At 39.5% G+C, this 17,019-nt stretch overlaps 1 protein-coding gene across 1 annotated transcript in view; it reads right to left on the bottom strand.

The window, feature by feature from the left end:
- Positions 1–16,450, bottom strand: part of MBIP (MAP3K12 binding inhibitory protein 1) — a gene marked incomplete at its 5' end in the record, with an annotated part of 38,996 nt that extends 22,546 nt beyond the window's left edge. The window contains 4 exon segments of the mRNA XM_077464688.1: positions 4,518–4,667; positions 8,868–8,933; positions 10,792–10,888; positions 16,235–16,450. Coding sequence (XP_077320814.1) covers positions 4,518–4,667; positions 8,868–8,933; positions 10,792–10,888; positions 16,235–16,450 — 529 coding nt within the window.
- Between the last annotated feature and the right edge of the window lie 569 nt (positions 16,451–17,019).

Genomic DNA, 17,019 nt, shown 5'->3' with positions numbered 1-17,019 from the left:
GGCTGAAGTGGTTAAAATGCAGTTTGTTATTTCATGGTCTATGGGACCATAGTAGCACAATAATCCTGAGGGGATTATATTTTTGTCTGCTATTTGTTTCCTAATAGATCCGGTGGATATTAACCCTTTGAGGATCTTTTGCCCTCTTCCCAAGCTCCCTGATTTATAACCACTCTATATAACTGATCCATAAGGTGTGTTCCCTTTAATGATGACCTGGGTGGGACCTTCACCTCCTTGCATCCTTATGTCTTTATGATCTGGAAAGTAGCTTTATTTCACAGTTCACTCAGGCACTATTTTATTTTTCAGAGACAGTTGTAATAATTATTACCCTCTCTGCGGGTCTCCCTGGCCATATATGAGGGCAGACTGGCATTATCTGCGATGTGGATCAATGGAAAACATTATGTGAGGAAGATCAATCCCATTTGGTGTAGATGTTTCTTTTTTCCCCCTTTTTTTTGGAGGTAAGGGGAGGTTTTAATATCTGGGCCTTGGGAGGGATGAGGTTTTTTTTTTCTCTCTCTCTCTCCTTTCATGCACTTGCAATTTTTGATACTATATCATTGTATTTCATGGTTGTTGTTTTGTTATTTATTAATAATTTGTAATTTTGATTCTTGTGCATTGATTTTTCTTTTTATGTATAGTTTAAAGAGTAACATATCTGCTCTTCTGTGATATGAATATCTCTACTCCCTTGTTCCTGAAGAAGCCGATCACGGCGAAACATGTTGAACGTACTGGGATGGAACCTCTTTTGGTCTTTAAAGAGAATGTCACCTGCGTTTATGCAATAGGTGTCAATTATAGATCATAGGGAATTGTATTAAATGTTTGACTATTTTTTTTTTTTATATCTTGTGTAATGTATATGTAATAAATTTGTATATTTTTTTAGAACACTTTTTCTTATTTTTCTTTTTCACTTCCAATATTTGGTGCCGCAAAAGTCCCTTACCTCCAAACCTTTTGTGCTTATAACAAAAAGTAAAAAATTATGCGTTTTTTTTTTTCAAAATTGTTGCTCTGTTTTTGTTTATAGCGCAAAAAATAAAAACGGCAGGGGTGATCAAATACCAACAAAAGAAAGCTCTATTTGTGGGAAAAAAAGCAACACAGTGCGAATCGCAAAAAATGGTTTGGTCTTTGACCAGCAAAATGGTCCAGTCTGTAAGTGGTTAAGGTGAAAAAGCACAAAGCTTTACAACCCCTTTAAGTCAATGGGCGCACACTTTTTCTGAGTCAGGGTAGAGGGCAGGAAACAAATATTTTCTGAAACGCCTTAGTGACTCACACACTTCTCAGTACAGGTTTCCTTAAAAACCGACTTGATCTTTGACATTACTGGAAACATTTGTAGACGCATACATTTGTTGGGAAACTACAACTTAAAGTAGTATTAAAAAACAAAAACAAATGAAATCCATATTTCCCTTTATTTTCCATGGTGATCCAGCCAGTAACGCTTTCTGTCCTGGGGTGAGGTAGTAAAGCAGACCCCTTTGGACAGCAGCATTGTCAGTCTGGGTAGGGGGTAGCGTTAGACTAGAAGACTGAGATGGTCTTGACTAACAAATTGAAGCCAAACTCCAGCTAGCATTTCAAAAGGCAGCTATAGCAACAGTTTTTTTTTTCCCTTTTTTTGAGATAAAGGTTTTACATAAATAAATAAATGCTGACCACTGCGAGCACCCCTGTCTGCGTTACATGGCTTGCCTCATCCTTCTAATTGCTACATTATAGAAAAAAAGGACAGTACATTGAAAATAACATACTTATCGACACAATTGCCAATTTAAAAAATAAATAAAAAAAACGCAAGCTTAAAAAAGGAAAATAACGCAGCCACTAGAACTGAGAATTTGTGAACTGCAATTTAATAAAATTTGTTTTTGCTTTTAGTAATGCTTTAAAGTAACAATATTGAAAAGTATAGTAGCGTGGTTTTCACACAAATTACTTCTATATATTTAGGAGGATAACAGAAGTCATTTTGATACATTTCATCTAATTTAAACAAAGTGACTATTTATAAATAGTTTTCCATTTTATAGGTCAGGTTTTGTCTATTTTTCCTCGATCACTCAATACTGTATTAATAACAAGTCACCCTTAAGGCTTGTCAAGTGTTTACTAAGTAACTCTTAATAAGTGTAGATATGCATCAAGTGCTCCTTATGCTTGCATGCCTTTAATACAAACCCCTTTTGAAAACACAGTGAACTTGCTAAATGGGAAAATAATAAAACCCACAAACATTTAGACATAAAGGGTAAACTCCACTTTTGCTAAAAAAAAATTGCCAATGTTGCAGTGGCTTACTGGTTAGCACTGCTGCCTTGGTGTTCCTTATTTATATCCTGGTCAGGACAATACAGTACCTGGAGTTTGCACCTGAAGTTTACATGCACTCTCTGTGCTTACACAGGTTTTCTCTGGATACTCTGGTTTCCTCCCACATTTCAAAAGACAAGCTGGTAGGTTTTTTGGCTCCTGTCTAAACTGGTCCTGGTATGTGTATGCATGTGAAATAAGGACCATAGATAGTAAGCCAACGGGGGCAGGAGTACTGATGTTAAATTGTATAGCATGTAAAGTGCTGCATACATTTGCTGTGCCATAATAGTACTTGTAATAAATGTTTAGTCAGATAAAATACGTTTTCTGTTACAATTTTAATGTATGAATGTATACATCCTGGCTCATTGTTGACATGTTGGGAGTCGAAGAATCAATGGCTGTCCAATGGCTAAAGAGGAATGCCATGGGATCCAGAAAAACTGGCAAGGAAATAATACCATAGATCGGCAATCACATCCTTGACCTGTCACCACTAGGAAAGGGGTGCACTGACAGAGAAAAGCATGCTATAATGAGCAAGTATGCTGTGTATACCTCCACATTATGACAATAGCTCACCCATGCACAGGGGAATTTAGTTCTGCCTAATATTAATAATATATATTATATATATATATATATATATATATTAAGTTTACTCCACGCTCCCCCCCCCCCCCTCCTCACAGGTCAGATTGATGGCAGTGGATCATCATGTGGATTCATCATGTGATGAAGGGGTGGGGCCCAAGCCACTCTGTCTCTGTCAATGGCTGCAGACAGTTCAGCTTGGGATTGCTGCTGCTGCTGCTGTCAATCAAATCCTGTGACGGGGGCAGAGACGAGCCACAACATCTGTCAATGGACAGATAGCTCAGCTTGGGATTGAGCCCTCAGGTGTGCCACCATAAGGAGTAGCTTCCTATGGTGGCACAGCAAGAAGAGCAGGATTGGGGCTGCTCGGTATGAAACCATTGCACCGTGCAGGTAAGTATAACATGTCTGCCATACAAAAACAAACGTTTATGATCATGTTATACTTACCTGCTCTGTGCAATTTTTTTTTTTTTACAGAGCAGCCCCAATCCCTCTGCTGGTGCTACTGGTGCCTCCTCTTCTTGGTGTACCACCATGGGAAGCCACTCCCTATTGTGACACACCCCTGGGCTCAATCCCGAGTCGAGCTGTCTGCATCCATTGATAGACAGTGCAGCTCGTCTTTACCTCCGTGTCACAGGATTTGATTGACAGCAGTAGAAGCAGCTGCAGAAATCAACGGCTCCCACTGTTATCATTCTGACCGGTGAGAAGGGAGAGAGAGCACACAGAGAAAGCCGCTGTTCTGAGGCACAGGGCTGGATCAAGATCGGGATCAGGTGGGGCTGGGGGGCAGTTAGGCACAGACATTTTTTTAACATAATGCATAGAATGCATTAGGGTAAAAAAACCTTCTACCTTTACAACCACCTTAAATACATAGATTTTAATTTTAACAAAATCAGACTTGTGCTGTAAAGTATCGTCACTTTGCAAACTGCAAAACAGGAAACAGAGGCAGAGTATGAAATGAGTCAATATGGCTTCCTCCTCCCATGTGCATATATAACATGCTATACAAAAAAAAAAAAGTAAAACCTCACCTAAGATATCATAAAAAAAATCTTCTTTACTCCATTCCATTTCAGCATATTGTCACAACAGATGTTTTTTTATTTTTAAGTTTAAAATAAATAACTCGCAGTTTCCATATTAAAAAAAAAAAAAAATTGGTTCGCCATTAAACAGGTATAAATGCTCACTTTCTAGAAATTATTAGCATTAATTATATAATTATTGCATTATTATTATTTTTGCAGGTCAGCTGCATTTTTTTAAAATGGTGTTTCCATGATAAAACAGAGTTCTAGTTATGGCATACGAGTTTTAGCTGAGAAGGAATATTGAAAAAAAGATTAAAAAAGATTAGAAATAAAAGTTGCATAACGGGAGTATTTTACGTACGTCTATGCTTGACACTAAATGTTACCACTGCCAGTGTAAACTAGATCATGTGTAATACATAAATACATGACAGTTTTCAACAGTCTGAATGATAAACAGCACAAAGAGAAAAAAAATGCATTTTATGTGTACTGAAACAGCAATTATCTAGAATGTATAAGAAGCAGTACCTGGCTTAAGCTGTAAGTGGCATTCAATGTTGTGTAGTCTCTCTTCTACAGCCCGATTTTCACAATCCCGTTGGAGAGAATGCATTCTTGTGTTAGAAGATGAGCCACTGCTTCTAGTCTGGGGCCCATAAGCATTTACAACCTTAGAAACTGATTTGAAGACAAAAAACTTTGTTAGAATTCCTTACAGTTATTCCATCGTTGTTGTACATCTCTAACATCAAATCAGCAATCATTTTAATAACAAAACATGGTTAGTGGAAAATTAGGCCCTATGCACACTAGCATTATTCAGAAGCTCAAAAAAATAAAAAAAATAATTGCTGGATGAAAAAATGTTGATAATAGCATTCTTTTGTCAGCTTCTAGTAGCATTTAGAAGCATTTTGATACAGTTGTAACGTTATATTTTTTTTCTCCTAAAATAAAAAACATGTTATACTTACCTACTCTGTGCAATGGCAATTATTCGCAAATGGAAGAAATACAAAATCATCAATTGTCTGGAGCTCCGTGCAAGATTTTGCCTCATGGGGTAAGGTTGAGCATGAGAAAAGTGAGGGATCAGCCTAGAACTACACGGGAGGAGCTTGAATGATCTCAAGGCAGTTGGGACCAGTCAAATAAACCATTGCTAAACACAATACGCCGCCATGGATTGAGATCCTGCAGCACCCGCAAGGTCCCTCTCCTGAAGAAGCACATGTACAGGCCCGTCCAAAGTTTTGTCAATGAACATCTAAAATGATTCAGAAAAGGATTGGGAGAAAGTGCTGAGGTCAGATGAAACCAAAATTGAGCTCTTTGGTATTAACTCAATTCGCTGTGTTTGGAGGAAGAAAAAAAATGCTGACTATGAACCTAAGAACACAATCCCTACAGTCAAGCATGGAGGTGGAAATATTATGCTTTGGGGCATTTTCTCTGCTAAAAAGGTACGGACCGACTTTGCCGCCAATGGACGGGGCCATGTTTTGCAAAATCTTGGATGAGAACCTTCTTCCCTTAGCCAGAAGATGGGTCTTCCAGCATGATAATGACTTAAAACATACTGCCAAGGCAACAAAGGAGTAGCTCAAGAAGAAGCAGATTAAGGTCATAGAGTGGCCTAGCCAGTCTCCAGACCTTAACCCTATAGAAAATATATTCAGGGAACTGAAACTTCGAGTTGCCAAGTGACAGCCAAGAAACCTACACCTATGATACTAATGATAGACCCTTCATTTCTTTGTAAGTGGGCAAACTTACAAAATCTACAGGGGATCATATAATTAATTTTCCCTACTTTATAAAAGGTGAGGGTGTGCTTTGTCCTGTACTCCAAAATATAGTTTACAAGTATATGCTACATCAAAATCAATGAGTAGACCTTAACCAGCATGTGGCAAAAATGTGATGCATTGATGTCATGAAATGGTGGTAAAAAAATAAATATAAATAAAAAAAACTTTCTGCAGCCTCCACCAAGATGTCCAGTTCCCCCTTGCCTTCTGCAAATATAAATGTACCAGAAAATTCTGGTCTTAAGCCCATGAAAAAAGTCAGAGGAGAGGAGGAGCAGAAGAGTTTACTGCTGTTGGCAACCACTATTTCCATGTACAGTGCCTTGAAAAAAGTATTCCTACCCCTTGATATTTTCCACACTTTGTCCTAAGAAAAACGTAAAATGTATTTTATTGGGATGTTATGTGACAGACCAACACAAAGCGGCACACAATTGTGAAGTGGAAGGAAAATGATAAATGGTTTTCCAAATTTTTTACAAATAAAATATGTGAAAAGTGTGGTGTTCATGTGCATTTAGCCCCGTCAATACTTTGTAGAACCACCGTTCACTGCAATTACAGCTGCAAGTCTTTTTGGAGATGTCTCTACCAGCTTTGCACATCTAGAGAGTGACATTTTTGACCATTCTTCTTTGCAAAATAGTTCAAGCTCTAACAGATTGGATGGAGAGCGTCTGTGAACAGCAATTTTCAAGTCTTGCCACAAATTCTCAATTGGATTTAGGTCTGGGCATTGACTGGGCCATTTTTAAGCCTCGAACACATGATCGGATTTTCGGCAAAGTGTCAGACTTTTGACCAAAGGGCGTGTGCCAGGAACTTGTCTTGCATACAAATGGTACACAATTGTCAGCCAACAAACACGAACGTAGTGGCATACTACAAGGAATTTCAGCTCTTGAGCGAAACCCTTTGGGCACCGTCTGCTAATGTTGTGTTTGGTGAGCATTGATTGTGAGCATGCATGTTTGTACTTTTGTGTGATGGACTTGTGTACACACAATAGCAAAATCTGACAACAGAGTGTTGTCTGTCTGAAAATTTACTGCCTGCCATCCAACATTTGTTGGCAGAAAGTTGGCCAACAATTGTCTGATGGAGCGTACCAACAGTCAGATTGTAGGCAGTCTGCCATCACACAATTCCCTGCCGAAAATCCGATTGTGTGTATGAGGCTTAACACATGAATATGCTTTGATCTTAACCATTCCATTGTAGCTCTGGCTGTATGTTTAGGGCCGTTCTCCTGCTGGAAGGTCAACCTCCGCCCCAGTCTCAAGTCTTTTGCAGACTCTAACAGGTTTTCTTCTAAGATTGCCCTGTATTTGGCTCCATCCATCTTCCCATCAACTCTGACCAGCTTCCCTGCCCCTGCTGAAAACAAGCTTCCCCACAACATCATGCTGCCACTACGTTTCACAGTGGGGATAGTGTGTTCAGAATGATATGCAGGGTTCCTTTTCCACAACACACAAGAGTTTTTCTTTTAGGCCAAAAAGTTCAGTTTTGGTCTCATCCAACCACAGCACCTTCTTCCATATGTTTGCTGTACATGGTTTCTCCCAAAATGCAAATGGGACGAATGGCTCGCTTTCAACAACTGCTTTCTTCTTGCCACTCTTCCATAAAAGGCCAGATTTGTGGAGTGCACAACTAATAGTTGTCCTGTGGACAGATTCTCACACCTGAGCTGTGGATCTCTGCAGCTCCTCCAGAGTTACCATAGCTGCTTCTCTGATTAATGCTCTTTGCCAGGCCTGTCAGTTTAGGTGAACAGCCATGTCTTGGTAGGTTTGCAGTTGTGCCATACTCTTTGCATTTCCCGGTGATGGATTGAACAGTGTCCCTGACCTGTCTGGTGTGTTACTTGCCCTTCATGATGCTGTTTGTTCACTACGGTCCTCTAGCAAACCTCTGAGGGCTTCAAAGAACTGTATTTATAATGAGATTATATTACACACAAGTGAACTCTATTTACTAATTAGGTCACTTCTGAAGGCAATTGGTTCCACTAGATTTTTGTTAGGGGTATCAGAGTAAAGGGGGCTGAATGCAAGTGCACACCACACTTTTCAGATGTTTATTTGCAAAAAAATGTTGAAAACCATTTATCATTTTCCTTCATCTTCACAATTATGTGCCACTTTTGTGTTGGTTTAACACATAAAATCCCAATAAAATACAATTCAGTTTTTGGTTGTAACATGACAAAATGTGGAAAATTTCAAGCGATACAATTACTTTTTCAAGGCACTGTAGTGACAGTCTCTGGAGTGGATAACATAGTAGCAGAAAAAGAGTTAAAAGAATATGCTCCAGAACAAGGAACAGCTATTAACCCAAGAAATCTGGAGTTTCCCTAGGACCCGCAGTGGACTAAGGGGGTTCAGTGTGTCTGGTATTAAGGAATCAAAATAATCCAGGCGCTAACAGATTTCTTTGGGCTGTCTCTCTGAGGTATTTTGCTGGTGGAAGATGGCGACGGACTGCACTGCGGGAGTCTTAATAGAACTTCATCACTAGCAAGAGAGTAACTTTCAGTAGTGATGTGAAGAAAAGACAACTAGATATAAATAGGTAAATGCTATAACACCATTAGGCCAAATAAAGCAAGACAGCAATAGCTAGTGAAAAAAAAAAAAAAACACAGAGTTTAGATTACCCAAAACCTGTGCCTTAAAAATTGCTTGTGTGCTCAGCATTGCAGTGAGTCTTGCAGGATAAAAAGGATACACTGCATGAAAAATGAGTGGTCAGTTATAGTGAAAAGAAAGCACCACCTGTAGTAAAAACGGCATCAATGATTTGTACAGTAATCAGCAGCGATCTGAGTGAAGTTAAATAAATGTATATATATATATATGTATATATATATATATATATATATATATATATATATATATATATATATATATATATATATATATATATATATATATATATATATATATATATATATATATATATATATATATATATATATATATATATATATATATATATATATATATATATATATATATATATACTGCCCTGAAGTTCCTAGAGCCCTTTCATACTGCACCTTTTATGTGGCTCTTGAATCCAGGAAATGGGGTAAAAACAGCATCCGTTCTGGCACAACTGTTTTCTGCAAAAGTTAAAGAACAAAGTAGTTACATAATATGGCAATGAAACAATATATTGCAATGTACATTTTGACAGCAATACTACATTTTAAATGCAAAACTTGAGTTTTAAAAAGGCAAATGTTATCTTGGCCATTAAACTTAATGGTCTTTTTTTCCTGGATCACAGGTTTCTCCACAGGGGGCAGTAGGGTGGAGATCAGAGACATTGCTTTTTTTATTTACAACAATATTCATATAGAAAATAATTGCTCATGGTCAGTTTCTTACACATCACAATGAAGCATGTGTTTTTTTTTTTTTTTTTTTTTTTAAGTGCAGTACTATTGAAAAAAAAAATAATAATAATAATTTTTAATCGGGATATAAATGTAAGGCATATAAGAGAAAGGCAGGTGTAAAGATCAGTCTCTCCAAAAAAGGGATTTAATTCTTGCTTATAAAGCTGGGGGGTGCGGAGATCAGCCACAAACTTCATATTTCACGAGAACTATAGTAGTAGATGGTAAGGGAAAGCTCATGTGTTGTCAACATTGGGGGGGGGGGGGCTAAAGTTACCCTCTAGACCTGTAAACACACATAAAGTTCTATGTCCTAGTGGCTCCTTTACAATTGCAGTTGGGGGGCAGTAGAACCGTATTTTTACCACCTCTCAACCTCTCCCCCTTTAGCTGAGAAATCAGTAGCCAGGGGTGTATACATGCCACAGCCGTGATGCTTTGCAGGTGCAGCAGGAATTATAACCTGTCGCACCCAGCTGGCACTACTGCCCACAGAACGTAACCTATTCAAGTGATCTTTCTGCGACCGTGCACAACGCACAAGGCTTACAGAGTGGTAGTCTGGGATTTAGGGGGTTTAAACAGATGGTGAGGAGGTTATCCAACACCTGCTAACTGCCTGTCAAATGCTCTCTGAAAAGTGATCTGAACGCAGATTGCTCTTCAGACACCAAAGAAAGTGTAAATGAGGTCTAAATGCTGCACGCTTGTTTTGTTTTGTTTCTGTATTTTCCTCCAGATTGGCTCAGTAATCAACATTAAACAACTCGTGCCCTTTGCCCATTTACAGGTGCTTCCTATAATACACAGACCAAATCACTGCTGCTCTCCCTTCTCGTGCAAGGTGATATCACCATCCATATAGTAATATCTGAGCTTGTAAAGGCATTTGATGCATACAAAAGCAGATTTATATCCTTTGTGGCTAGTGAGAAACATTTCAATAAACTTTTTCATGCCTAGAGAAGATGACATTCTCAAAATCAGCTTTTAAATAAACCAATTGATCTAAAATTAGTCTGGTCATGCCCTTAGTGCTCCAAATTGTAAAGCAATCCACGGTGCAGAAAATCTTAGGCACTGAGCATTCTGGGTAAATGATTTCACCATTACCCCATAAGGTGCTTGTGTTTTAAATAAAATATATGGATTCTAAGACACACCTCTAAGTGAAAAAAGGACAAAACATTGGTAACCACTGGGAAAACAACTAACATGAAACTAAAAAGAAAGGTACACAGCACATTTAGAAACAAATATCCCAGTTTTTCAAGTCTATATGTCACACAAACTGACATATAGATTCATTTGGTTTTTCTTTTTTAGGCAATAGGATGCCAGATGCAATTTACAATCAACATGCAACAATTGTCAGGTAATACTGCATTTATGGTTTTATATGCAACAAAAATGAAAGCAAGTTGGTGTTTGTGCTGCAATTTCATCTCGCTCTTTTCTGCTGGATGAATTGACTGAGCCGCTAGCTGTAAAAAGCCATGAATCAGACAGAGAGCAGGCATTTTGAGTCATATCTCTGACTGAGATCACTGGGAAATGGACTGACTGTAGGAGCATTTACCTTGATTACAATCAATAACGTTGCAGAACTCCCGGACGTTGTTTTCATTGATCTCTGCTTGCTTTCTCTCCATGAATGCCAATATCCTTCTGTCAATCTACAGGGAGGAAAAAAAAAAGTGAGGGGGGAGCTGGAATCAGCTGTGTTAAGAATCCCACACAGCATGCATGCAGCCATCTACTTTAAAAACTTGGCTTTGATTTCGGACACTCACAATGACATTCTGAAAGCTAAAGTGGAGAAGAGCTGTAAAGAGTATTGTGGAGACAGCAACATAACAGCATCTCAAGGCAGACTCACTTTCAAGGAAAAAATATAAACTGACATATTTCTCTGCGAAAGAGAACTAAACATTACCATATAAAATGCTTACCCGGATTTAAACATCTGGATACAGTTTGCATCTTCTTAAACTAATAAAAAAATTATTTGGGCAACAAAAGACATTTTTATTTTAATTTTTATTATCAGAGCAGAATCATAGCTTAGCAAAACCACAGCGCCTACGATGAGGAAAATCAGTCTTCCATAAAGTGGAATACATTTTACAGGATTGTTACATTTACTAATCCAGTTCCATTCACATGTGGCAATTCCAGAAAGTTCAACAAAACATGTAGAAAACGCAAGTTGCGCTTGCGGTGCCAATGATTGTTAAAGGCACCCAAAAACGAGCTACAAACATACCACACTGCACTCCAAAAAAGGTTGTGGAGATTCTTTGGGGCGTTTGGGTAGCCCATGCAAGTGAAAAAAAAAAAAGTTCATGTCGTGTTTTTCAGGTGTTTCCATTGAAGTCTACAGGACAAAAATGCTCAATTCTGTCTGAAAAGTAGCTCATGTCCTTTGAGTGAGAGGCATTTTGCTACGACAGGACACCCAGATGTGAACAAGGGCTAGAAAAAAAAAAAAACAATAGGTTTTTGCTTGTTGAGCATTTTTGATCTTTGAGCCTCAAAAAGCTCAAATGTGAACAGGGCCTGAATATCCTCCAGGTCCAGCCAATCAATAGGCAAAAGACCCCATAACGAGAGAAGATTGTAGTGAGGGAGCTCAAGGAAGCTTAAAGAATAACTCCACTTTTGTTGAGAAAAAAATATTCCCCTCTGGGTGATCTATGTAGATTGCAGGGATTTAAACAAACGCTGTTTGTATGTGTCCATGTTGAAAGTGAACCTATATGGGAGTTCAGCATGAATATCTGGCACCTGATCAGTGTCACAATTATGCGACTCCTGTGCTTGTGCGTGGAAATTGCATCACTGTGGCTTGGCCATTCAAGTGACTGTAAAGAGAAGCCAGTAGCAAAACCGTGTGAAGCTGGAAGCAACCAAGAAACAGAATCCGTGTCACCACAGCTCTGGAGGACACATTACAACAGGCAAGTCAGTGGTGCAAACTGAAGGGGCCTTTTATTTTTAAAGTGAGTGTACAACTGCTTTAGGCATACACCTGTGCAAGGTATGTATTTGCCTGCATGAGATGTATAAGTGTACCATGCATCCGTGTACGAGCAGCCCCATTCATATCTATTGGGAGAAGCGGCTACATGGAATTATGGATATATTACAATAAAGGAGCATTTTTTTTTTTTTTTATTAAGCTTGTTAAATTTTGTACAAAAATGAAAAAGGATATAGTACAAAATGTCCGTGAAGGCATCATTATTATTATTCAGGATTTATATAGCGCCAACAGTTTGCGCAGCGCTTTACAATATGAAGGCAGACAGTACACTTACAATACAAATCAATACAGGAGGGATTAGAGGGCCCTGCTCGTTAGAGCTTACAATCTAGAAGGGAGGGTCAAGTTGAAACAAAAGGTATTAACTGTGGGGGGATGAGCTGATGGAGAAAATGAAAATAGTTAGGTGTGGGTGGGGTAGGCTTAATCATAAAAGGAGTATTTTTATTAGAGAACGGTCAACCACCTATGTTCTTTAAAGGCTCAGTTTTAGTTATGTCGCCTGCAGTGCAAATGAGTCTACGATCAGACTTTGTACTGTTATGCAAAAGTGGGAGATGTACAGCTCCTGGACTTAAGACTAAAATTCTGAGACTTTCCAGTCTGCTCCCTAGGTTTCTTCCACTGAAAGATAGGTGTTCTTGCTACCAGCATCATCCTTGATGTGGTTGTTGAGAGCTAGTTTGAGGAGACACGGTCCCTTGAAGGCTATGCGGATCAAATGCTTCTTACAAAATAGGTTCCACAGTCCAGTACTATTAGATGAAGTGCCCTATGCATATATACCACCATAAGACACACATAAGATGAGACTTCCAGCAATTGGTCACAGCTGAAGTGTAATGCTCCACTCATTCTATAAGAATGGCTTCCAACCACTTATCTGTTGGTTTCTTAAAGGCTGGCGCTGGATAAATAAGCATCCATTTCAGAGGTGCAAACAGCTAACTGGGATGTTTTTAATGTTCATAGAGAAACAGCTGGAAAAGCGAGTGCAAGAAAAAGTCTTTACAACCTCAGCTGTTTTAAAGCAATATATTAAACCCTCACTTTTTTCCCCTCCATGTTCCGTAACAGTAGTTTTACATACATAGACTAACCTATTATTCATTTTCACTTCTATATGGGATTTTTTGAGATCCGTTTTCCCCATTTCCAGTTCTCCTCTTTGAAGGGTGTCCCATCTGCAGCGCCACTCTCAAGGACACCTATGCGTGTGCGCTCACACCATTGGGACTACATCCCTGCAGAGAGACACTGGCTGCACCTGCATGCACAGCAGGCCCAGAGGACACTGTAGCTGCACCTGCCATGTTTGATTGACATGGGAATCCGAAGCTCTGGACCGCAGGCCCACCTCTGCACCAAGGCAATGAGCATGTGCATACTGCATGTTGGGACATATAGTCCCAAAACCTAAATGACATAGGGGCTGGGAGCATGGTCAGAAGAATGGAAGCTGTGGTGCAGCAAAGCAAGAAGAGAATTCAATCCATATGTAAACAAAACAGAACATTTTGTGGCAAAAATAACGATTTAGGATGTATGTACAAGTATTTAAAACATAAAAAAGATGAGCTTTTAGAACCCCTTTTTAGCTAAGCAAGACAGGTTAACAGAATTGATAGAATCAGCAGGCTGATCCTCCAGTTTCAGAGTAGTGTGCACTGTAACAATAAGCGCCATGATTTTCTCCTTTAACCTGGGAGTAACAGAAGACAGAGATGCCTTAGCTATATGCCAATCAGTTAAAGCTGAACCAAACCCTCCTATACTTTACAACCAAGGAAGCTGCCATCTTAGGCTCTTGTTTGATCTGCTATTACCATGGTGCTGAACACATGATCAGCTTTGACACCAGCCACTTGATGACTTGATAGTTTGGTTGAGAGCACATGTGTCAGGGCTGGCCACTTGGCTATCGGCTAATTGCCAGCTCCCATCTCTCTCCATAGTTACTCAGCTGAAGTTGATCCTTCTGGTCAGTCCTGCCTACTTAAGCCATCCAGTCCAGAGGAGCTCTGCCTTCGCCTTGGTCACATCACAAGAAACTATCTCCTGCGTTCCCGTTTAAAGACTGGCTTTGCTGACATCCCTTCAGGCTACAGATCCTGCTTGCTGTTCCACTACTTTGATCCCTGAATCCTGGCTTGGCTGACAATCCGTTCCGGTTATTGAACTTTGGCTATGTTTTGACTGTTTGTTCTTTTTACTTTTATTATTAAACAAGGGTGATTTAACTGTACTTCTGTCTCGGTCTGATTTCATGGTTTCTGACAACATGTAACTGTTACCATTATGCCTTGAATTTAATTGTTTTAAGAAAATTGATGAGTTTACTTTAAGAACTGGAATGAATAAGAAGCTGCTATGGTTGTGGGCAAATCAGACATAGAATCTGCAAGAAAGGGCGTGGGAGCACACTTGTGGCCTTTGTAATCAGAGTCAGCAAATAACTGAGCAACTTGTGTCATGAAGTCTTGCATGACCGTGGTAAAAACCTCAGCCAAGAAGGAAGGCGGCCCACCAACACCTGACCGAGTCAAAAAGGACTCTAAGGATGGAACAAAGTCTAAAAGCAGGAGGATAGCACCAATTCAGGTTGCAGATATCAGCAACATCAGTAGACATGCTGCAAATAGCCCCCAAAACTATTAGTAAAATATAAGTTGGGGACATCTGGTACAGTAGGACTGTCTCCCCCATGTGTCTAGAATCAGTATGTTGCGATTGTATGGCAGAAAGGCAACTTCTCAGATACTCACAAAACCTTGACAGGTAATAGCAGGTGAGGGTTGGATAGCTGGAAGTGACCAAGGTCTCTGTAGGTGGGCAGCTGGAACAAGTTAAAGTTACACATAGTGTTTTTCAAGCAGGAATAGTGGTGGTAAGATGCTTCAATGCTGTATGGCAGGAAAGAGTACAGAGCAGGTGTGACATTCTACACAGTGGAGGGCATCAGCACTTACTTCCACAGTGTTAAACCCTTTCACTGAAGAATTAGCAAGAAAAAACACAGGGGGAGTAAAAGCGAACCCCCTAGCGACCCAAGTAATTGAGATAGTAGGCTGAGCATCAGGACCTAAGTGAGTCAGGGCAAGTGCTGTGGTGATTCCAGCGGCTCTGGACCACAAAGCTTTCCACAGCAAACTTGTATCAGAGCAGATCCAGTTAGCACTCTACGTGAAGCTCAGTGTATGAACACTTCTGACATATCCACACAAAATTTAATCCAGTAGTGTCCAGATGTGGTACTACAAAACCAAGGTTGAGGATGACCACCACATACAGCTGCAATCGAACACAATAAGCATGAGCAGTGATGTAGAGAAGAGGTTTTTTTTTTTTTTTTTTAAAGCAAAAACAGGGTGCTTGTGTGGAGGGAGGTTGATATAAATAGATTAGCAGAGAGCTTGTCTTGACACAGCACAGCTCAAAGTCTCTGCCTGAGGAGTGGGGTGTGTGCCTTTCCTCCAATCAGCAGTCTCCCAGTGTAATCCAAGGCTACACTGCTGCTGCTGAGTGAGGAAGTGAAAATAACACAATGTAAGGATTCTAAAAGAATATAGCAAGCTGAAGACAGCAAATTTACATGTAAAACGTATTGTAGGGAGATTTGTTTCATCTCTGTGCATCAGCTGAGGCACTTCACTGGGTATACGTGAGGGTATACATCCACTTTAGGAAAAGACATACATTTGCCTAGAACACTAGAAAGTGTGCCGGTAGTGGAATGAGTTATCATTTACTGGCCTACTGTTTTCATTTGCCAATGTTTAATCTTCCTAGGCAGAAGGATAACCTAAATGTGCAAGACTTCCTGTGTCTCTCAAAATGACAAGAAAGAAAGAACAGCAAAGCTGGCCAGAAAAAAAAGATTAAAGCTGTATTAAAACAACAGTATTGGGTCTAGTAGTAGTAGTAGTAGTAGTAGTAGTAGTAGTATTTTCCAAAATATCCCAGGATGCCACCTTACCTCTGACTTTCCTGCTTGGATCTGTACGACTGCAGGATCAGTTAAACAGCTGGTGTCTGACGCTCCTTTATCCAGAATACACTTTACTGTAATTCCAGGGTCCTGTTTCATGTTTTTTCTCACATTTGCAGCACAGCTGTTTGTTCCATCATCTTCTCTGTCGACACTCATCTCTCCTTTACCAGAAGACAATGATTGAAGATAAGCTAAAAGAGGCTAAAAAATAAATAAAAATAAAAAAGGAAAGAAGGAAGAAGAACAAAGACGGGCTTATTAATATAAAAGAGCATGCGTGCTATTATTGATATTCTAAACATTCATACCACACAGTTTGAGTTTAATTTGAATCTGCCACACATGCATGAAGCAGACAAACATACAAAGCGTATCTAAACCCAAAATATATTACAGCTTACCAGTTCTTAGTTGTGGTGGACTCATGTGTTTTCCCAGGTTATGTGCACTGCAGTACCATGGATTGTGAATGGCCCTGCACTGCAGTGCATCAATAAGCAGGGTAATGCACAAAAAAAAAACTGGTTCACCAGCAAAAATGCTGCAGGTCCAGTTTTTGGTCTGTTGTGGTGCATTAGGGAGTCCATTCACATTAAAATTATTGTGAGACGTAAAAGACCTGACTAGTGGTCGACTGATATGTTTTTTTCTTTGGCCGACGACGATATTTAGAAATCGCGGTGGCCGATGGGCAATATATGATGCAGATTTTTTTGGGCTGATATGTTAGGCCAATTATTATTATTTTTTTCCCCCCTTCATCTCATAAC

Source organism: Lithobates pipiens, unplaced genomic scaffold, assembly GCF_037356315.1.
Source record: "Lithobates pipiens isolate NorthernLeopardFrog02 unplaced genomic scaffold, aLitPip1_a1.2 Scaffold_30, whole genome shotgun sequence".
In the NCBI taxonomy this organism is placed as follows: Eukaryota; Metazoa; Chordata; class Amphibia; order Anura; family Ranidae; genus Lithobates; species Lithobates pipiens.
Note: the sequence above shows the minus strand (reverse complement) of the source record. Positions and strands in the feature narration are given on the sequence as shown.